The sequence below is a fragment of the Cyanistes caeruleus genome, chromosome 7 (genome assembly GCF_971803275.1).
Source record: "Cyanistes caeruleus chromosome 7, bCyaCae1.hap1.1, whole genome shotgun sequence".
NCBI classification, from domain to species: domain Eukaryota; kingdom Metazoa; phylum Chordata; class Aves; order Passeriformes; family Paridae; genus Cyanistes; species Cyanistes caeruleus.
This window is the reverse complement of record NC_141707.1, coordinates 11605905-11628862: the sequence shown is the minus strand read 5'-3', so window position 1 is coordinate 11628862 and position 22958 is coordinate 11605905. Positions and strand designations below refer to the sequence as shown.

Below are 22958 nucleotides of genomic sequence, written 5' to 3'. Positions count from 1 at the left end.
TCATCGTCTCTACAGGTCTCTACACTTAATTGTCTGCCTGAAGAGATATGGAGGAAGAATGGGGACAAACATTTTCCTGTCTTGAACCTTTTGGTTATATTGTGCATAATAAAAAAAAGCTAACAAGAGGTTCTCACCAAAGAACAGGATCCACACCTAACTTTCCTTGCAAGCTTTCTGTGAATAATATTTTCATTTTCACAGCACCTTGCTCTTGGCACCAAGTGGTAAATATTATTCTCCCTGTGTTAAAGTGCACAGGCTAAGGGGCTTACCTCTGGCCAAAGGGATTTCATTTTACATTACAGTTCAAAACTTCCCTGGCCACTCGTCCTCTGGCCAGATCACGGCTCTGTCTTCAAGCAATAGTAAACTCAATGATATTTGATGTTCTGGAAAGACATATGATTTTCTTCTCCAAAACTGCTTCCAGATCAACTTCGTTTTACCTTGTAAAAGAATGAAAGGAAATAGACTACAAACACAGATGGGTGGAGCTTCTTTTCCACATTCTGAATAAGGGATCCAAATTTCCTAACTGCATTTAACAGCTCTTTTTAAGAGCCCAGGTGGCACTCACAGCACAGGATGTGTCCCTGGTCTGATCTCAGGGCTGGCCCTGCCTTGAGCAGCACGCTGGGCTGGAGATCTCCAGCCTGCCCTCCTGCATGAATTACCCACAAACACAGTTTTTTGTGCTAGAAGGTGACAACTGTTCTTTGTTTCGGAGAGACACAGACTTCTCCATGAGTTTGACTGCAAGGCTGATAAATACCTATATTTTCTAGAACCATTAAAAAGTGTGACAGCAAGCAGTGCCTCCATCTGCCAATTACATTTTGGATATTATTGCTTACAGGAGGCAGCATGACATAGGGGCCCGAGCATGGCTGTTAGGTGTTTCTCTTTGAAGTTAAACAGCCATGCAAGGGTGGGTGGGGTGTCTGTGCTCCTTCATTCCTTTTCACACTTTTATCAGCCACAGCAGCAATCAGCATATTCCCTGAAAGACATTCGTGGTGTTATTTCTTCCTCTCAGCTGGCAGATGTTCATTATATTCAGGTGGCACCTAAACGTCACAGGTACCCTTTTGGGACAGATCCTGAGTACAGGTGTCATGCTTTTTATTGGTCATCTCTTCCTCAGAAGATCTCACTTCATAAATGAGAGGCACCTTGGTAACAGGAGGGAACCTTTTCTTGGACTGTGCAATCTGTAGGTGTCTGGTGTGCTCACAAAGAGCAGAGAGTGAGGCACCACTCTGAGGAATGTTTGCCTCATGTATTACCAAGAATCAGAGAAGCATTTCTCAGCAGCACAGCTCAGTGTGCTTTACAATACAAGTGATTCTTGAGGGGAAAAAGGAAAAAAAAATAAAAGGAAACGAATTAAATGCCTCTTAGCAGAGCCATTTAACACCAACCATGTGACAAGGTCAGTGGCCACAGCGTCAGCAGAGTCACCTGGCCAGCAGCAGGGTCACAGACCACCTTGTACCCTCATAGGAATATATTTACAGAGAAGCCAGATCTCACCAAACACTGAGAGTTCTCAAGTTCCACTAAACTATTTTAAAGTAAATAGTAGCTGAGGGAACAGAGCACCTCCAGACAAGCCCTTCAGAAATCCCTGACCATTCCTTCTTCATACAGTCACTTTGCTTACCCTCCCTGTACTGCAGCAAGCTGCTGGAATCATTTCATCAGAATACTCTGCACAGCTCTGTCATGTCATTACATTCTCTAGAGAAACATTTCCACTGAAACCTTCATTAAAAATACTCGTGGAGCATTCATGGCAGCTGGCTTGGCTTTAGTGCTACCTGGGACCTCGGCATGCCCAGCCTTCAGGCTGGTGAGATGTTGGAGTTCCTCCACAAGTACAAGGCAGGATTTGGTGGGTGGAGGCAAACTGGAGTTTCCCAGGAGGAGAGGCAGGATTTGTGCTACCTCCTTCTGGCAGAGCAACAGCCCAGGGGACACCAATAGACTAGACAACATTCTCATTAATTACAACCAAAAAAACCCCCAAAATATGCATTATTGTCTCAAAAATAATGATAATCCTTGGTTTCTTGTTTGCATGTTCATTAGCATGTTAATAGGATACCTGCTATGGAAGAGCTAAACCACGCAGTCATGCACATATGCACCCAGTCATTTATTACAACAATAATAGCTTCCCTTCTATTTGACATATTTCTCCCTGTCCAGAAAATGGTCCAAGCTGCACCAGCCAGGGCAAGCTGTAATTGATGAATAAATCTGGAGGAAAGCAATTTTGCTTTCTGTGCATTACACAGGCAATTATCTTTTCCAATGTCGAGAGTTCTATTTATTTGCTAGTGGTGGAGCCAGGGAATCACTGGAAGAAGGACCCACAGGAGGGTTGCACCTACAAGCAAGCTTCACATAAAACCACACCAGTCTTCAAATGAACACACAGGAGTTCGGATAAATAGGGGGAGAAATGTCAAAAGTGAATCCCAACGAACAACAGATCCACAAATCACTGTGTCCATGTGGAAGAAAACTACTGCTGGTGAAGGAAGCAGCCAGGGGTGGCCCAGAGCCAGGCCCAAGAAGGGAGGGTGGGGAATGATGGTGGGACAGCAGAGGGCATGCAGGGCTCAGCCAGCCTGGGAAAGCAGCACAGTCACTTCGGCACTTCTTGAGCTGATCACACCATCGTTTCTGACTTGGCAGCACGGTTAACTATGAAGATGTGAGTACAAGACTTAGGGCAGGTCACTATCTAGGAGGAAACTACAGTGGAGACTGTAGCCTTTCCTGCAGCCATCATCTTCTGCATTTCATCTTCACAGCATGAAAAGCACAGCCAGTTTTCTGTCTTTTGTCAGACTATTTCAGGCAGTGCCTGGTGGGAGACAGTCGTGGAGAGAGCTGTGCTGGTGGTTTTGGGACAGAGCACCAGTCTGTCAGCAGATTAAATCTTTTGCAAATGCTATTCTCAACACATCATGCAGGATCTAAACTTCAGACCAACAGCTCAGCACAAACTTAATTTCATTACAAAACTGGAGCCTTTCACATTTTGGCTATAACACTCCTAAAACATTTGTGTTTTTCATTGCACCCTGCTCCATTCCTTTGGTTTTATTCTACCCCTGAATTTTCTGCACGGCTCATATTTTTATGTGGGGGAGGAATAGTTGCACTGCTTCGCTTACAAAGCTCCACAGCCCCACAGCAGTCAGGGAGGACACAAAAATGAGCATCAGCTGGTGACCTGCCTGACAACAGGGGAGCAGCAGAGGTCTGGGTGAGCAGGTTGGTGGGTGAGTGGAATATTCCTTTGAGCAAAAAGTGTCAGAGAAGACTTTGGCACGTAGGGTCAGGACTTCTTAGAGTGCACGTGTTAAAACGTGGATGACCTCAGTTATGAGCTCTGCTGGAAGTCCAAACATTGCCAGTCTTCAGAATGAATGGTCAGATAAATCATTATGTTGAGCTGCGGTCAAAATCATCACCCAAAGGATCATCACAATGCATCACTTTGGTGAGCCCATATTTGCAAGACCTTCCCCTAAATCTATTGGCACAAAAATTTTAACTGTACGTGCCTGCAGATCTGCAATTCATGCCAGAACAGGACAGGATCTATAGCTAACTCCAGTATCAGAGAAATAAAGAAATCAGCACACAGAAGGGTAGTTTTTTTTTGATAGTGACATTTTTCCAGTAGTAGACAGACTTGGGTCACTTGTATGCATTTAGCATCCATCAGATGATAAGGACTGCTGTTGGCTAGCAAAGCACACCCTGAGCACTCCAAACATTTCCACATCTTGTCATTACCCATGGCTTTTACCACCTCTGCCACCAGGAATGGAATTCACTACTGCAGCGTAAGCAGCCTGTAGCCAATCTCCTCTCACCACCAAAAACACCGCTTCCACTAATGAAACTACAAAGTTCTCAGCAGGGACCTGCCCTCAGCAAGCACTCCTGGGGCTGACCTCAAGCCTTCTGCTGCAGGGGGAACACACAGAGCACCAAACCCCGGCATGGTGCACCAAATCCCTGCCTGCACTGAGGATGGACGGTCAGGATTGCGCCTCGCGGTGCCACAAATGGACTAATGGAAAAGGAATCAACGATGGCATAGGCCAGGCATGGCCAGGAGAGGACTGCTGCTGGCCAGGATGGGCTGTCGTGGTGAAGATTCCAGCAACTGGTGTCCTATGAGCTGCTGGCTTTCCCAGCAGCTTAAGAAAAACGCCTTACAAAGAGAAACCCACAACAACCTACAACACCAGGTAAACTATGAGGCTTGTGGAGAGCAGGACACTGCTCTTCACAGTGGAGGCTGGTGATGAGTTCAGCTGCTGCTGGGGAGGCTGGAAGCGTGGCTGCCTCAAGCTTGTAAGAAGAGGAAGGGTCATAAGGAAAAAGCCCGGAGACCCACGGAAGGTTGAAGAACATGCACACACAGAAAAAGAGCACATTGTGTCCAAAGAAAGTTCAACAACTTTCCCAGCTCATTGGATTGTGGGAACTTTGCTTTTCCAGGGAATAACTATGCTATTTTCAGCATTTTTATTATTCAATTTGTCACAGGCTGTCTCAGGAGACTATCAGCAATCAGTTTCAAGCAGCATCTGACCACAAACACTTCTCCACATGTGATTTAGAACATCTGGAACGAAGGAGTCAGCTTTCAAAGCATGCCAGCACTGCGCTGACTCTCCACATTTCTTCTCCGTCCTTCCATCTTCACACCATTGTCAGGCTGTGCCTGACAGGCTGGAGAAGCCGAGTTTGGAGCCCTGACGGTGCATCATTGCTTGTGTTTGCCATGAGCACCTGGGGAGAGCGGGCACCGCCTGCTTTGAAGAGGGGCACGGTCAGGGACTGCTGGTGGCACATTCCCCGCATTGCTGAGCCGCAGTGATTTAAACTCGCATTCCCTGGGGACAGGAGATGCGATCCTTGGCCTGGAGGCCGGCCAGCCTGAGCCTGTGCCAAAGCTTGCACACTGGATATTGCATCCAGGGAGCCAAAAAGGAGGCGCGTGCTTTGCTCCGTGCCAGCCGTACGCACCAGCTCTCTGATTAGCACAGTAATTTCCTCGGAAACCCAGAGCAACCTTTCCACCAGAGCTGTCTGGCAGGTAAATTGTAAATTAGCAAAGCAGCTCTTCAGCAAGCCTGAAGAGGGAATGGGAACATATGAAAAACCAATCCAGGCAAATAGCAGAGGAAATGACATTATGATCCCAGCTGGAAGCTCTGTAATGAACTGCTCGGTGTCTGCACAGAAAACCTACATGAGAACGGGGAGAGGTTCTGGCCCCCACAAAGCCGATGAGAATTTTGTCATCATCTGGGAGGGGGAAGGTTTCATACAGTCAATAATTTTGCATTCATCCCTAATTTCCCTGAGTGACCAGTGACACAGTAGGCTGTGTTCACACTGCCTGCTGCCCTGCACGTCTGGTTTCCCTGCGTGGCTGCCAAGTGCTGGGCTCATTAGCACATGTGCCGTGCTGCTCCAGCCCAGCGCTCTACAAACCCAGCTCTGGTTTGTAACACAGGCAGCACCAGGGCACAGAGAGACTTTGAAGATGGTGACATTGCAGCAGGATCTGTATCCTCTGCTTCCTCTCCTTTCCATGTTTCCAAAGAATGGCTGGAAAAATTCAGGGACGTGTGTCTGACTTAAGTTACAAGACCTGGGATTTTGACATGCAGTGTCTCCTAGGAGAGCTTATGAAGCCCCTGACACCTGCCATGGCTGCAGAAAGCACAGCTGCTATCCCAGTGCATGGCTGTGCATGATGCCCAAGCCAGAGTCACAGATCCCCATGTCCTGTCCCACCCTACGGGGCTGCACAAGGACCTGTGTCCCCCAGGGAGCTCCTGTCACAGGGTGACTTCTCAGCCCTTGGTCCTGGCTCACTGAAGGGTCCAGGAAGGACCAGACCATGGTGCTGCAGTGACAGGGAACGTGGCAGTTCAGCTCATGCTGAAATGTGAAACCACAGCCTCACTCTTTTACTTTTCCAGCCATTTCTAGGAAAGAAATAGCTGTAAATACAAGTCTTATTTCTAGTTGCTAGGATCCATTTTGTTTCTTCTTTTTCCCCAAGACTGAGAATGGTTTTCAATTCCATTAGTAGCTAGCTCAGAAAGAAACAAAAATGTGTAAAATTACCTTTTCTTCACGGGAAGAAAGATGCATCCTTAAAGCCACAGTGACCTTTATGCCATATTGCAAGTGCAACAAACCAAGAGAATAAGAACAAAGAAACTCAAAATATGGTTTCCACAAGAACCAAGGCACAATCTTCAAGGAACAAGATGACAATATCCCTTAGATGTTGAGAAGTTGCATCCAGTGGATGTGCCAGGTGGAAGATGTCCTCATTCCCTGCACACTTTCATTTCTTTGAAGCATGTATGTTCACACACTCCAGCTGAGGACACCAAAAGCAGTTTCCCAGGAACAGTAGGGACAGTGTTTCCTCGGTGCTGCCCTGCCATCAAACACCTTTCCCACTGACTCAGGATGCTGTTGGCATTGAGCTGAGCAGTGTCACACTCCAAAAGCTGCCTGTCAGAGCTCACGAGCTCCCTGTGAGGCACCACTAGGATGGCTGCTGTCCTGATACGTGGGTTTTGGAGCCCAGGTCTTCAAGATTGAAAAGCCAAAGCAACTAAACCCTGGTGGCTGCAGTTCAGCAGTCACTGAAAGCTCCTGATGCCTGGCAGCTCAGGCACCTTTTCCAAGTGCCTCTTACCCATACCCTGCTTTGGATTTGCATTTCTTTCTGAGAGAATTTCATGACCCTCCTTAGATTCCAGAAAATTCCATGCAAGTACGACCAGGACCCTGGAGAGACAGGCAGACATCTCGAGCACACTGGGGCAACGTGAGGGAAGGGAGTATCTGAGAGTGCACAATGTGAGGAGAAAGCCACAAAGACAAGGGAAGCCTCCAAATAGCACCATGAATCAGGACTAGCACAGCAGCCAAAGATAGGTCAAATCTGGTTTTGTTCTACCCTGGCTGGATGTAGCCCCCAGCCATGGCATCCCAGGGTCTGACAGCTGGAAAAGATGCACTCCTCTCTTTGAAAATGTTTTCCTTGCCCTCTCTGTGCAGAAAAACCTGAAGATGGTCACACTGGACAGGGCTCTGAGCAATCTCATGTAGTTCAAGTCCTGCTCATCAAAGGGGGATTGGAGTAGAGATGTTTAATGGTCCTTCCAAATCAGACTGCTCCATGACTCTGTGGGACTGAAACTTGAAGCATGGAATGGCTCACATTTTTCTTTTCCGGTTTGTTCTCTTGTTGGTTGGTTTGTTTTACCCTGAGAAATCCTGCCTCCTCACCAGCAGGAAGAAAAGGACCCAGGTAGGATCAAGCCCCACATCCCTGGAGGCAATCACATGCAGGAGAGCAGGTCACATCAACACAACAGCTTCTAAATGGTGTCCAAATAAAGGGTCAAGGAGAACATCTCTGTACCAGTAATGGGCTGGCTATGAGCTGGAAACATTCCTACACTTGTGTTGCTATAGGTGTGCTGTTTGTTCAGAACAAATGCCCTTTTTATTTATCAAAAATAGCTGTTTTGCCTTTTTAAAATCATCCCCAGAACAGTTCATGAAAGCTCAGGAACCTGCCATCACAAGGCCACAATCCCTATATGATATTACGAAGTTTGTGATGTAATGAAAATTTAGGTTCTTCCACTGAAAGCTCAGCCACAACTTTTGGACTTTATTTTTAATTTTTAATAACTATCAATAGCTTATGGGGAATTAAATCAGACAGAATCAGACCTCCAGTCTGAGTCTTCACATTTAAACTTTTGCCAAGATCCCTTCCCACAGCTATACAGCATATTGGCAAGTGAAGATATACCTGAGTGTATTCACAGCTATTTAATGCTCCTTTGCATCAGTTAAAAATGAGTTCCCTCCTTTTGGCATCACAGTTTGAAACTGCCTGTTTGATATTCTGATGGATTAATTTTTTCTGGCTGCGAGAAGCACGCACAGCAACCTTGAAGGCTTCGTGCAGTGAATCAAACCAGCAGAGACTCATCACAGCCTCACTTCGAGGAGATCTCTCCTTTAACAGGAAGAGACAGAGCACATAGCAACAGCAGCTTTTCATGTTTCAGGCTTCAGGTTTGCTTTTTGTCAAGAGCTTTGGGGAACATTGGCAATACCATACAGCTAACAAGGTAACTTGAAAGGGAACAAAGCATCTTTCATTAAAAACAGCTCTTGGTTAGAAAGGAAATAAAACATTTCCTGTATGTTCAACTGCAACCAAGGTGCCAAGATGCAGCGGTAGATAATGGAACAATCTGAAAGAATACATTGTTGCTGTATCCTGGAGATATTTGCCTCGCTTTATCACTGCAGGGAACAAAAAGGCAGGAGGGAACAGGGGCAGGAGGAAATCAGAATGTGATGTGAGCCAGAGCAGGAAACGTCATCCAGCAATTCCAAGACCACCCAATATCAAGATACTGGTGGAGAAAGAATTCATAATGTTCAGAAGGGACATTGCCAGGCCAGTAAAAATCCCATTCATTGTGGCAAAACCCACCATGTCCCACTTTGCAAGGGCAGCCTAAAGGCATTTGATGTTTCAGAGGGTAAATGTGAAAGCGGGCAGTGAAGTCCCAGGCCCCTACAGAAGGACTCACTGCAGATCCCCAGCACTTTGCCGTGTTTCCAAGGAAGAAGATTCCCTGGCCACAAGAATACTGAGTTTTTGGGGGGGTTTGGTTTTGTTTGACTTTTTTCATTTTTGTTTTGTTGTTTTTTGTTTTTTTTTTGGTTTTGGGTTTTTGTTTTGTTTTAATAATTGGATACGACAAACAGTAAAACGTGACACAGCAAACAGATCGTTTCATTGGGCTAAGTGCAGGGTGCAGCCTTGAAAAAACTGAATTATTAAGAGATTCAGATCTTTTTGGGTTTTCTTTTTTCACATATAAAGCGTTTTGTGCCTCACCCTTCATAATTTTGCCTAATCACTTCACAGCCAGATGTCAGTGGTTTAAAGGTTTAGAATGAAGGAGAGAGCCAATCTGTTTCTTAACAGTTTTAGCACTCAGTTTCATCAATTGCTTATAAGCAAAGTTAACTCCACAGTGCCACAGTGTCCTAACTCTCATTTTGAAAGTCTGAATACTCATCTCAAGGGAAGGGAACAGAAGCAGAGTGGATTCTAGCTGATAAGAAGCTGATATCAGAATCCCAATTCTTTAAATAGCACTAGTTTACTGTAGACAAACACAGCCAGACATAAAGCAGCGATGCACTTACTTAAAACCAACACAGGACTCATAGGAGAACTTTTTTCCTCTTTGCATTCCAGCTAACTTTTCAGGACTGCCCAACTCGAATCTGGCCCAACCTATGTGAACACACATTTCCACAATTACTAACAGCAACTGCAAATTCACCACAATCCTCTCTGCACTCTGCTTCAGAAGCACAGGGAAAGGGAGAGATCTGCTGGGAGTGCAGTGGGCAGAGCCACCCTGTGAGACAGAACGTGGCACTTCTGGCCAGGTCTGGACAGTCTGTGCTTAAAGCAGCCCCTGCTCACACCTACTGCTCAATATTTCAGCAGAAGCAAGTTCTGCTCTGCCAATTAACTTTTTTTTTCCGTGCACTAAACCTCCCTTTACCTCCAAATCCAGGAGGAAACACTCCAGTGAGTGAGAACATGGAAAGTCTCACTTTAAGTGGGACTGGCACATGAATGGTGTTCTCTTTCAGGAGGATGCCACTGCCTCAGTCAAATTTCCTGAAACTCCTGAGCAGATCACAGCACTGCAGACAGACAGGTCTGCAGTGCAAATCCCCAGAACTTGTGCTGCAATGGCTGCAAGATCACACTATGTGACAACAACCTTTAGCTACATTTCAGCTGGAAGGTCGTGGGACAGTGACACACCAAGCACATACTTTAAACCACTTGATAAAAAGCAGTATATCCAGAAAATTTTGATCACTTTGAGGGGTTTTGCAAAAATTGGCAAACAATTGTCCCTCCCACTAATAATCATATGTTTGTGTAAGCTAAAAAATAGTACAGTAAGGAGGGAAGTTAGACAGGAGGAGAGTCAGAACTTCTTTGTTGGTCATAGTAGAGATTCCCTCAAAGTCACACTGCTCTGTACTGGTGTAAGTTGTCAGCATCCCCAGAGCCCTCTCCAGTTCTGTCTTTGGAACATGTTTGTTGGGAAGTTCTAGTGCCCAAAGCAGCAGAGGTGTGTGCATCTACCATCACTATCACACTACAGAGCAATCTTTTAAAAATAACCACAACCATTTCATGTAGAATAAGGAAAATATGCTGTTCTTCAACATTAAGCATCTAAAAGCTTAAGAATGAACAGTGACATTTGCACAGACTGGGGAAAATTTTCTCATTTCATACAAAAATTTTGAATTTAGTCTTCATTTTTTTCCTCACAGAAATGTATATAAAAAAAAGGCTTTTATTTTGGCAAGGAAAAGAAACATGAATTAAAACTGAATATGCTTTTCCTGATTTTACATTTTAGTTTCTTTTCTTCCATAATTTGTAGGGTGAACAAAAATATATTAAAAAAAAATCAGGATATAATTGTTAAGCACAGAAAGAGAGAAACAGATCACAGGACATGTGGGATATGATAGCTTTGGGGCACAAAGCCTTTTTCAGAAATCAGCTTTAACTGGTATAACATTATTCTCATGCAATTGGTCTAAAACCTAATGTTAGAAAAGTTCAGTTTATAGAATTTTCAGCACAAATTATGACAAGGAGAGGACTGAAAAATGTTACCATGGATCACTGAGGATGCCTCTTAAAGAACCACATACAAAATAAAAATTTCTCCTTTCTTCAAGTCACACACCAGTGTAGTGTATAATTAAAAACCAGTCACCTGCTTGTTTTGCAGCAAGAAAGATACAGATATAGAGAAATTATAGGTCTAGGAACAGAATTTCATTTGATTCTAGAAAGCATCATGCATTAAATTTTTTTCTTAATGATCCTTGCAGCCAGCTTTGAGATGAAAGAATAGCATTAACAAAGTAAAAGGATGCAAAAGTAAGGTTAGCACCATAGAAGTAACTCTTCTCTTTACAACTCCATTTGATAGACAGTGATAAACGAGAACAGAGGAAAAGAAAAAAGAAATCTAGATGGCTAGGTGGCCTTGCATTTTTATTTTCAACATCCAAGATACTTAAATGTAAACATCAAGATACCATGGCTCTCCTAGTAATATCTAGTAATTCACGTTCAGCAAAACTTGCTCTGTACACTGAGAAAGTATTCAAAAGATAACTGTCACAAAGTACCAGCTAATGTGCAAGGTAGAAATTGTAGAAGTACAGAAAAAGAAAGGAAACAAGAGAAACCAAGGGCAGGAATTTGTTCCTCTTCCAGTCTTTTGCAGGTATGGCTCTTATGACTTGCTGCAAAGGTCAAAAAAATAGAAGGGATGTGTCCTGGAACTGGCTGGGATGGGACAAATATCTTAATATTAGCCTGTGATACCCTAGTTTCATGGGCCAAATATCCAGATGTTCTTAATCCAAACTCTCCCATTTCTTACCTGCAAGCAACTACAGAATTATATCAGATTTCAAATGTTCGCTTTCCTTATTTTTTTATTAATTTTCAAAATTTTCCCTGTGTGGTTCTCACTGTAAGGTTTCCAAGAGAGTGAAGAGTTTTATGAACTCTCCAATCTTCCCCAAGCAGAAATTCTAATGCAGGATTTAGGAGTTGTAAATGCCACACTGTCATTGTTATGTGCTGTCTCTTAAGGCAATGGAATAATTTCTTTCAAGTACCATAATTTTGCATCACAAATTGATTCTAAAATTTCCTGTGCAAGCATCTATAATTACAATACATGTAAAATTATTTAAATTTTATTAAACTATTAACCTGACTCTCTTATTAGAAGAAGGGTTTGAACTGCAATTATGAGGAAGAGGCAGCTTTTTGTCAGTTTGGTAAATACATCTTTTGATTATTCCCACCTTTCAAGGTCCCGTGTATGGACTTTTAACAGCAACATAGAAGCAGCCTGTTAAAACAACTGCTTTGCATCCAAATCACAGAAAAACCATTTAATCCCAAAGCAGAGTGTGGTGTAACCCAAACCAGTTGTATTTTTCAGACTAATAACCTTCAGCACTTGAACACCTATTGTAGTAAACACTGTTTTAACGTTGAGCTACCCAGGGCAGCCTTCACAGCTGCGAACGCTACATCACCACCGGGAGAGGAAGCAGACTCTCAACTTTTCTTTCTCTTTCTTTTATTTATGCTTGGACTTCCAGCACTGCACATCAGATAGCCAGGGTCTTAATCTGTCCTATATCAGACTGTAAAAATACAACGCGCTTTCTCCGCTGTCCTCGCGTCGACAAATCACAGTCACATCCCACAAACCCTTCACGTGAGCAGTTCCTTCCCTCTGGAAAAGCATCTCTCCTCTCAAGGATTTCAGCTAATGCTTCTGGCTTATAAAAGATTAAGTGCAATCAGTTACACTGAAGGTTTATAATGCGGCCCTTGATTGTGTTTTCTGTGCACGCATTTACATCAGGCACACGAGTTATATAAAATAGTTTGGAGTACAAAAATATGGTTATAACATAGGAGTACCAAACAGCACAGAATTAGAACAGTTTTATTACTGTGATACCAATTTATATACAGACCCCAAATTAAGGATTTTTTTTTTATTTTTTTAATTCTAAGTATTCTTCCCAAATTGACAACTGTAGTGTACACTCTAAAAATTGCAAATTAACAACACAGATCTATTTTAACCCCTACATTGTCTATGCAGTCTGCACCAATCCTCTCTCTTCCACACAAAAGTGTATTATAAATAATCTCACAAAATGTCACGTATGTTTTATTGCACATTGTACATGCCAATATTTAAAAGAAAGGCTCAAACCTTTCACTTGATTACTACCTGTTTAAATAACTAGCATTTACTTGTGTTATGAATATTATTGCATTTTTCAGGTTCTAATCTTAACTCATAATTTAAAAGCAGAACAGAAAATATGACTTGAACTTTATAGCTTCCATGAAAAAAAGAAAAAGCTTCTTTAATTCCTCTGATCTCTACTTTATAAAGTCATTAACAACATATGACCTAATTAACAACGCTGTTTCGAAATTTCTGCATGTTTTACTATAAAATTATGCATGTAGCTGCTTGTGCAATCATCTATTCCTTCTATTTTGCAGAATTAGATGTCTCTGTGCTGTACTGATGGGAAGGTTGAGTTACATAGGTCCTAGTGTGAGCTGCAGGAGTTGTTTTATCAGGCTCTGCTCTGCACAGGGGCAGGACAGGAGGAGCCTGTCAGACACCTTGGACAGCTTGGGATAAAAGGACACCGGGCACAAATGGCCACCCAGCATCAAGGCCGTGTATAATTCCTGTTAAGCAGATCTCTAGACTAAGGAATACGAGTAAGTTATCATTAATATGTGGGTTTATGATATGCTGCACTAAAATATGGCTGCTAAACAAAGAGGATGATTGGTTGTATGACAGATATGTGCCAGCTGGTAAAAATGCCTCACTGGATAAAAATCTGAAGTTTTGAAGGTTAAAACTCTGGCATGAACGAAAAGATGTCAAAGTCGATCGATCAAATGTTTTGCCAAGGGTTTCTAAAGCTATTAGCCATCAACAGCTCCAGAAAGGGATAAAAATAGCAAAACCAAACCACTAAAATTGCACAATTACAAAGAAACAAGTCCATGAAAGGGAGAGTCACCAGCTGCAGTTAAGGGACGGCCACTTCGAGAAGCCGATTGTTTTTTCGCTTGCAAGTTGGGATGTTGCCGTTTTTCTGGCTGCCTTGTATGAACTTCACACACACTTTGTCTTGTTTGAACTGGACCAGGAACCTAAGAGAGAGAGCAGTGAAAATTTTAGTTAAGTGTGGAGAGCAGGAAAAAAAGAAAAAGAAAAAAAAAAAAGAGACACATGAGAAGCAGAAGTCTTTTCCTGTTGGTTCTATGCATCATGCATCACTCCAAAAGATGTCATTTTTTAGCTCTCTATTAATAATAGAGAGTTGGGGAATAAATAAAAAAAGCCATAGGTTATGGTATGACTAGAATGTCCTTCAGGTTGTATCTCTTAATTATTGCTTTTTACCTATAACTGTGGACATTTTACAAGTTAGCTTGCTATCCCTTTAGGATAAAAAGCAGATTGAAACAGAATTTGTCATGTAGCAGAAATGCAGCAAAGACTATTTCCAACTACTTCACTGTCAGCTGAAAGGAGTTTTCTGGTTTCTTGGGAGTTCAATTCTTCTGTAGCAACATCAGGAGTTCTCTTCTTCTGATTTATGCTTAATTTAGTACATCTGGTATTTTAGCAGCTCTCATATGTCTAATCCTTAGTTAGCCTTTATAGCCCCCTGCTCGTCAACTGGGAAAATTCACTTCCTGCCCAGCAATCTCCAAATTTAGACATTTTCTACAGTTCAGGGTAAATGAATCTGGATTTGACTCTTTGCTTTTTACTGGAAGGGAAATTTCACTGTGGAGAATTGCTTTTAAAAAAAACAAACACCACAAGAAACCAACATGCTCCTGTGGAGCTTCAAACCTCTCACGGATCTGGATAGCGAGATTAAAAACAAAAAAAAAGGCAGTGCTGCCTCTTGGCTCACATGCAGTGGCTGCTGACCTAAAAAGTCCTTTGTAATACAGCCGATTTTCCCTTTTAGCATCCTTAAAAAGTCCTCCAGCAGAGGCCAAAAACTTCAAAGAATTTGCTCTGCAGCCGGAAACCACAAATCAAGCTGACGGCAGAGCTCAGGGGAGGAAGTGGCCTCTGCTGCGCCAAGCTGCCCTTCGGTCCTGCTTTCCTGCTGCACAGCCCAGGCTCTCAGAGCTTGCTCAGCACTCCCAGCCATGCAGGCACCCCAAAAATGTGTGCAGCTCCTACAGCCATTGTCTCAGCAACGCTGCATTTTCCTACAGCCACTGTTCCAGTATTATGCATGTGAACGGTGCTTCTCTTCCTAAACACAGCCCTTGAATGCGCCAACAGCATTCTTGTATCAGCTCTCTTCCCAAAAAACAGAGCAGTCAAAATAAGGCCACAGTTTCTCCTCAATCCCCAGTTGTGCTTGTGTCAAAACTCTAGCAGGGAGAAGACTCCTGCTGCTTCACCATCAACAGAGATGGGACTGCAAACAGCTTAAAATTATTTAGTCTGGATAAACTCAATAGCAATGCACACATGAATGTTTTTAATCTGCAAGAGAAGAAACAAAAACCACATCCCAAAAAGCAAGACTCCCTGAAAGCAGGCTGTTTTCCAGACCTAAGGCAAGCAGGCAGTCCAGACTAGTGCAATGCAAGCTTTAACTTTGTTTTAGTAGTTTATTCCTTTGTAGCCCCCCCCTGCCCCCTTAAACTAGAAACTTACTGGGGATAGCCACACTCTTTTAGAGACTAAAGAACACACACTCTTGAGCAAATTAAATGACATCTGGTAACAGAACAAAGGAATATGGCAGATTTTATTTTCAAGGGAAGAGCAAAATTAGCCTTTTAATAAATCCTCAAATCTGAACAGGTACAAACTGTACTAGCATGACTCTAGAACACATGCAGTATGGTACAGCCAGATTAAAAGGTTCAATTTTTTGCCTACGGGAAATTTACTTCACCATTGTTAAAGGGTTCCAAATTTTCTTCTTTATTCCAAGTGAATAAATCCCCCAAATCAACATTACTGAAAAGAGGGGCCACTTCACAGAACAAAAGTGACACATGACAATGGTGGACTAAGTGGGAGACTCTTGCCCAGCAAACTTTAGTTCTCACACACACACAAACACCTTTATTCCATAGCTAAAAACACCACAAGGGCAGTCCTTATTTAAGGCCAAAATATGAAACTGTACCAAGCAGAAAGAAATACTATTTTGAGATGCAAACTTTTTATCAAAGAAAGCTTTTTAACAACCAAAACCCCCCAAACAACAATAGGCGGTTACACCTTCCAAAAGAGAAGATACAGCTTCATAAAGCTACATTGGACTGGGGAGGGGTTTTGTATTCTTATTTTGGGTTGTTTTCAGAAGAACTTGGCACCTAGTGTCCACTCCAATCTATAAATATCTCATAGCAATCTGTGAACTTTTCAGTCACATGCAAAATTGTTCTCTCAAATGTAGTAGCTCTTGATTATTTCTACAGCAGCAATTCTGCTTCATAGCCCTTTTTTAAACTACTTTAACAAAAGCATATATTCTGTAATGATTTTCAGGGACATAAAAGCCAAAATTAATGTTTTAAATGAGTACACACTGAAAACTGGATCCTTTTTTGCAAGTATTCTGTCAAGAGAAAAGAAGCATTAGCTACACAACAGTGTTTTGTTATTCTGACACTAGATACTTGACTTTTTAGCATGCTGCATTGGAGCAAATGTACTCTTAAGCAAAAAAGAAACATACTCATCAGATATCTCAATGTTGAGCTTCTGTTTGGTCTGGCTGAGAGTAGTGCGGTAAAGTTTAGTGGCCATTTCAATAAGGTGATCACTGCTGAGCAGGAAATCTCCTTTACTGGCGGCTTCTGAACCCTGAAACAGGAAGGAAAGCAGTTAGGACTACCAAAACCTTGAGTATGATTAAATGGCAGCCAAGCAGGAGGGTTTACAAGGAGTCTTCTCTTCCCAGTTTCAGGAAACAACAATCTTTTGTCTTGTAAATTAAATAGGGATTCCAGTGCAGAGTATAGGATAAAAATAGCATTTGCACCCAAATAATCTACAAATCAGGTGAAAAAGGTGAAAGAAAATCCCTTCTGGCCCTAAAGGAGGGTCATCTTCATTTTCCTACAAATCTGTAGTGTTTCTGTATCCCTTGTCTGGATACACCACAGCAAGCTTCCAACACTCGCGGAAGGGAACGAAAGCAAATTACCAACACCAGGATTAGGATGATGGCAGTGAGTATGAAAAGACACTGTATATAACAGTCTTCAAATTCATTTAGGCTAGAGTACAGCTTAATGATTTTAGCAGAGCAATGGTTACAGTGCACTGAGGCTAATGTAGCACTAAGTTCTTTAGAACTGAGTGACAAATTAACTGTCTCAACGTGGACTTCTTGGTATCCCATAAAGGAGAGAGAAATATTCTACCAGTATATGTAAGGAGAACACTGGCACAAGATACCTGATCCATATTACAAGTGGAAAACTCTGATCCTGAAGAGAGTGCAGTGAAACATGAAGTCTGATTTTCACAGTTAAATGATCATTCATAATGCAATAAATGGTTCTCATTTGGCTTCAGTAGCTTTAAATCAAAGTTTTTTTCAGCTATGGCAAAGTTCAATAAATTTCCAAGCCTACAAGCTCACCCATATGGGTTAATGCTACGAGATAATTAACAAATAGGTTTTACATCACTGCACGTAAAACAGTCATATTATTGTGTGATGGAGTGGTAACCAACCTCCTTGAGGTGCACTGCAAAGAATCCATCATTCTGGGAGCTCATGGACACTTTGGTAACATCTCCCAGTGGAACCTCTGACTTGATAGTCCCAGACTTTTGATCCGCAAGAAGAACATTATTTTTGGTTAATAAGAAAATCCTGGATGCAGCCTGTGAAAATGCAAAAACGCAGATCATTGTCTACCTGAGGAGAGAGCTGGTTTCCATCAAGCACCTACTAAAAACTCCAGGGAGTTCACAGAGTTAAAAAGCTTGGCCCACATTAGCAAATTGATGTTCAGTAAGTAAAAGCTGCAGATCAGTTAAAATCAGGTCAAATTTATTTATGTGTCTAATTATAGACTGAGAAGCTTAGCTCATTTTGCCACATATGCTTAGGTATAAACAGCTCCTTTAATTACTGGCTTACAGCTGTAAAATTCAGAAAGTGAAACTCTGAAACTATGCAAATCAGGATAACCTCATTTCTCATGCTCTTTAAATCTGCAGGAAAATCGTCACACACTTAAGTTTCTATATAGATCATTATTCATCAAAACTATGATGCAGAGCAACACAAATCACATAAGTAGTTTTCAGAATTATGTTCTCCTCCCTTTATCTATTGGAATTACCCTTTAGGAGGATAGCATTCATATTTTCAAAAGACAAATATTTTTAAAGCATGAAATGGGTGTTCTTAAATTTGTCTTCAAAAATAGTAAGAAAGAGAAATGACAACTTAATCCACATACAGATTTTTTTTTTCTGTAAACTTTTAAAGAGTAAAATCTTTATTAGAATTCAGTAGTAGCTGCCTTAAAGCACATAAAACCATAGTTCATTAATTTTTTTATTTTTTTTTTAATCTTGAGAGCTGTAGTCTGTGCAAGTACAGGAAAGATATTGTCTTCATTTAATTAGTTTCTTCTAAACCAGAAAATTAACTTGGCATCAACAACGGGCAACCTAATTTCACTCCTACAAATGCATAAATGACATCTACATCTGAGAAGTTGAGATCTACTACTCCTAATATTTAGACAGATATGGTGAAAGCAATTAAATTTACTAAGGCAGAATAATACTTCCTGTTTTAATAAGTATAATTTAAATGCAAAATATGTTCTGTGTTGGCAGAATAAAGAGGTACCCACCATATTTAACGACTTTATTCAAATGATACAAGAAACTTGCCTCTTCATTCCAAAGAGCTTTGGAAGACAGGCAAAGCTAGCAGAGTATGCCACTCATAATTTTAAAAGATAATATAATGTGATAATCAGAAGCTTGACTGACAGTGTGAACTTTGAGAAGTTTTCTAAATACTTGAATAAAATATTCTCTAAATGTCTGTTTTCTTTAATTGGCAAATAGAAGATCTTAGCTGAGTACAGAGACTACATTTAGTTGTGACACAATACAGTCTGTTACCAGTTGATGAGATACCTTTTTTGTTTGGAAAAGTCACTGGAAACTACAAAACAAGATTTTAGTAATCTTTATGTAAACTTAAAAGAGGTGTTTAAAATCACCAAGTTATATAAAACCAACATTCCAGTCTTGACCCTAAAAATACGCATTATTTTAAAAGTCCTCAGACTATTACGAGCCCCACTTTCAATGTATTTATAACAAAAATGATCTACCCTTCTGGATAAATCAAATCCATGTGATTACCTTCCCATTGGCTCTATTGATCTTATTCACAACTTCTGCAATGATGATCTTTTCATCCACGGCATCTTTGAGTTTTTTGTACTTGGGGTTCTCGCTGATCTCCAAGTAAGCCCCTTGGAATGGCTGCCCAACACTGCCCCAAGGAAAGGCAAAGGAAACACCAGTTAAACATGAGCCTCAGGGAAGAAGCCAACCTGACACTGTCACAGGCTTCATGAGGAGATGCACCAAATATCATTTTTAGTGATGGTGAATGAAGATGAAGTTATCACCAAAGACAGAATAGGACGGGGTTTTTCCTTGCTCTGGAAGCATTTTCCAGTTAAAAGGGCCAAATTGCTTTGGATATCAGACACATGAACATCTTTGCACATGCAGTCAGCTGTGATTTGAAATCACCCAGTAAGAGTCTCTGTGAAAACAGAAAATAAGGCCTCAGTAGGACTGACATGCTAGGCATGACACCTCATGACAGACATGAACTTGCCTTCAAGATCTGCTGTTGTTTGTGAACTATGTAGAAGCTCCTTGTCAAGATCTGCTGCACTTGCAAATTCCCCCATCTTTACACACCTCAGGGTGTTAAAATAAGGGCTTCACTGCAGGCCAAGAACTGATGAACAGTCTCTGCTTGCTTTTTTGGAAGTCACTTTAAAAATGATTTAACTATAGTCAAAGCATTAATTCAAAGCTTTGCCAAGACTGGAGCCCAAGAGAAACCAACACATTTATGTGGAACAGCACTGCTTTTGCAATTGCATCTCTGGCACACAGAGAGATGGGAAAGAAGAGGAAGGGTACTGGGATTTTAATAACCACAAGTCCCTCTCTCTCCTTAAATAATTATACTACAGACAGAAAATTAGCCACATCCTATGAAGCATTATCATACTAATTAATCAGAAACTTTATACAGTAATTTTCTCTACCCTTAGGCCAATTAAAAAAAAAAAACAGCAAACAGAGCTAATCAGCTCTGAATACCAGACAAAAAGAGATGGAAATGTCTGTAAATGAATGCAGGGTAAGGAAAGCATTCCAACTTTCCACCATATCGAAGCTTTGGGGTTTTTATTAATTAGTATTATGAAACAATGGTCATCAAAACCCTGTGGATTTCATCCCTGGTCAAACAATGCCAAGTTACACCTAAAACTGAAATGAATCAACAGTTCCTCTCTCACATATACCACTTTAAGAATGTCTTGGATATAAATGACTCATATGTATATATGTGTATATATTTTTCTGTATGTTATTTCATTGTTCAGCCTTGGTGTAAAAAGTCCCAAACCAGGGATATAAGCAGAATTCCTTCCTTTCCAAGGAGCTCTAGGCTGAGCAGAAGCATACTGACTAAAACCTAAAAAAACCTGCTTGCTCATAGGAAAGTCCAAAGGCACCATCATTTTTTTTCCCCCCCAGCAGCATAAAAAGACATCCCAAATAAAATAAGGAACAAACCACAAGCCAGCATATATAGCCATTAAGTAAGTGATGTAGTGAAGGGAAAAAAAGAGAAATGTATACTGAGACCATTACAGGAAATGTCTCAATAAAAAAATGACACAAAGCAAAACCAAGGAAACACACAAACAACAGGCAGAGCTTTTCCATGCATGGAACTGTTCCCATAAACTCTTGCAGATTCCTGTTCTTCCCTCTGCTGAACCTTGCTTCTCATTCTGTTTGTTCCTGCTCAGCTCAAACTACAGCTTCTAAGAGAAAACTCTCTCGAGATGGACGAGATGGTTGTTTTCAAGAGAAAACACAATTTATAAGCTCACATTCACATAAAAAATGTAAGCCAATTTACTTCAAATCCATCATATCTCTCTTTTGTCAGTTTTATTGAATACCAGAAGTGTATTCCTTAAATAAAATTAGATACTACCACACTTTCTTGAATAATGCTGGCTCTATAGATAGCAATGACAAGAATCTGTCAGTTTTAAAGAACTCAATAATCTGAGCAATCTGAGAAACTGAAAAACTTATTTGCAGAGATTTCACATTATTAAAGGAAAAAAAAGAAACAAATATAACAAATATAAGAAATAGAAATTTCTATCAAGTATCTTTGCAGGAAACAGCCTGATGGGAATGAGGGGAAAGGGTGAAAGTTGTTCCCCTCTGCAAGCTCCCCAAACTTGTATGGGGTGGGCAGGCTGTGGAGGGTTAGAACAACAAACCACCATGGATTCTGGACAGAAGTTCTTGCTGTCACAGCACTGGAGGCTGTAGCAACATCTAGTTTGCTTCTAACTGAGGTCTATTTCCAGGACAGGAAAGGCAAATAATGGAGGGATGTTGTCAAACAAGAAAAATGGACTTTCCTGCTTAAGATAAAAAAGCAAAATCTTGCTTGTTTTCCCAAATCTATGTAAGGATATTGGATTTCTTGGAACACTAAAAGCAGCAGTATCAGTCATTACCTGGCTGGATATAAAGCCTTCTTGTCCTTGAAAAGTTCACTTGCTTCCAGTTTCTCTTCATATATAAGCTTCTGCTGATCTGTGAACTGATCTCTGTACTTTTTACACTACAAAACAGAGTATATTAAACAAACCATAAAATTATCTTTCCCAATCTCACAGCACCACAGACTAATGTTTGCTCATTGCTCAAGATGCACATTCTTTGTATGCTTCTGAAGTGATTCAGCTCCATCCTACGTGCCACTGATAACAAACAGGAGATGTGTTTTGCTCCTCACCCATTCTAGATACTTTTGAATTACACCAGAAACAATATATAAAACATCTCCTGTAAGCATGTTGCACTCAAAATGAGCTTAATCTATGAGATACCATTCATTGGAAGAGTGTGCTAAAAGGGTTGACAGAAACATAAATACACTTCCACAATTTTGGAAGTTAATGTAGGCAGAGAGAAAGAAAAAAACCGCAGCTGAGAGGGTGAGTTTTGCAGGCTCAGAAAGAAAAACTGTTCCTTGACAATCCCCAGAAAACACAGCCCACAAGATCAGTAAAATGTCCCATCAGCACTTGTACAGATTCTCGCCGTTCTCTCCGTCCAAAGATCCAAAACAAATTTCAGCTAACCACAGCTCATAAGTAAAAAATTCCACCCAGCACTTCCAGTGTTGTTCTGAGTCCTGGCCATGGACACAAGTATTACAAGCTATTAATTAACAGGCTGATGGCAAGAAGCAAACCTCTCTCCCTAGCCCCAGAAAGGAGTAGCCAGAATAGTTATATCCCTTGCAGGCCAAAGGCAATGATCGAAAAACATACTCCTTCCAAAGAAATAAAATTATCCTGGCTGGAATCAAAAGTAATACATCCTAAAAATAGACCCTTTGTGAACAAAACTGTTGAAAATCATGGGAAGTTCTGCACAGACTGGACCAGAATGTGTCCTACCCTCCACAAATGGAAAATCCTCTTTAGTTCCTTGTGAGTTGAATCCAAGAAAAGGTAAGGCCTCGCTGGCCAGTTTTTATCTATTGGTGATAAAGAAGGCATCTTATTCTTCATTTCCAAGAAGTATTTTTGCATCTGTGATAAAATTGAAGCAAGATGTTTTATTAATGTTCAAATATCAGAGTTATTGAAGTATGCAAGGAAAAGCAGATGCTCTGTGATTAAAAAGCACAGTTACCAAACTGCAACTCTCAGCTCTCATAAACCAGAATATGGATTTTTAAAGCCAGGTATATTGAGAAATGCAGATTTAGGTATCACAGAAATGTGCCCAATACCTCATACCATTCCTCTACCTTCAAACATTATCACTATCCTTTCT

At 41.2% G+C, this 22958-nt stretch overlaps 1 protein-coding gene across 38 annotated transcripts in view; it reads right to left on the bottom strand.

Annotated features, from left to right (window-relative positions):
• Positions 1-12306: 12306 nt before the first annotated feature.
• Positions 12307-22958, bottom strand: part of MYO1B (myosin IB) — a 136381-nt gene continuing 125729 nt past the window's right edge. For 28 of the 38 annotated variants that reach the window (XM_086898478.1, XM_086898473.1, XM_086898479.1 and 25 more), the window contains 6 exons: positions 22577-22711; positions 21626-21732; positions 19191-19323; positions 17529-17681; positions 16522-16649; positions 12683-13945 (listed from right to left, as the gene is read on the bottom strand). In XM_086898478.1, the coding sequence (XP_086754604.1) occupies positions 13822-13945; positions 16522-16649; positions 17529-17681; positions 19191-19323; positions 21626-21732; positions 22577-22711 (780 nt within the window). In that variant the 3' untranslated portion in view covers positions 12683-13821. Of the gene's footprint in view, positions 13946-16521; positions 16650-17528; positions 17682-19190; positions 19324-21625; positions 21733-22576; positions 22712-22958 lie in introns of all 38 variants that reach the window. The other 10 variants (XM_086898501.1, XM_086898500.1, XM_086898503.1 and 7 more) reach the window with 1 other exon arrangement.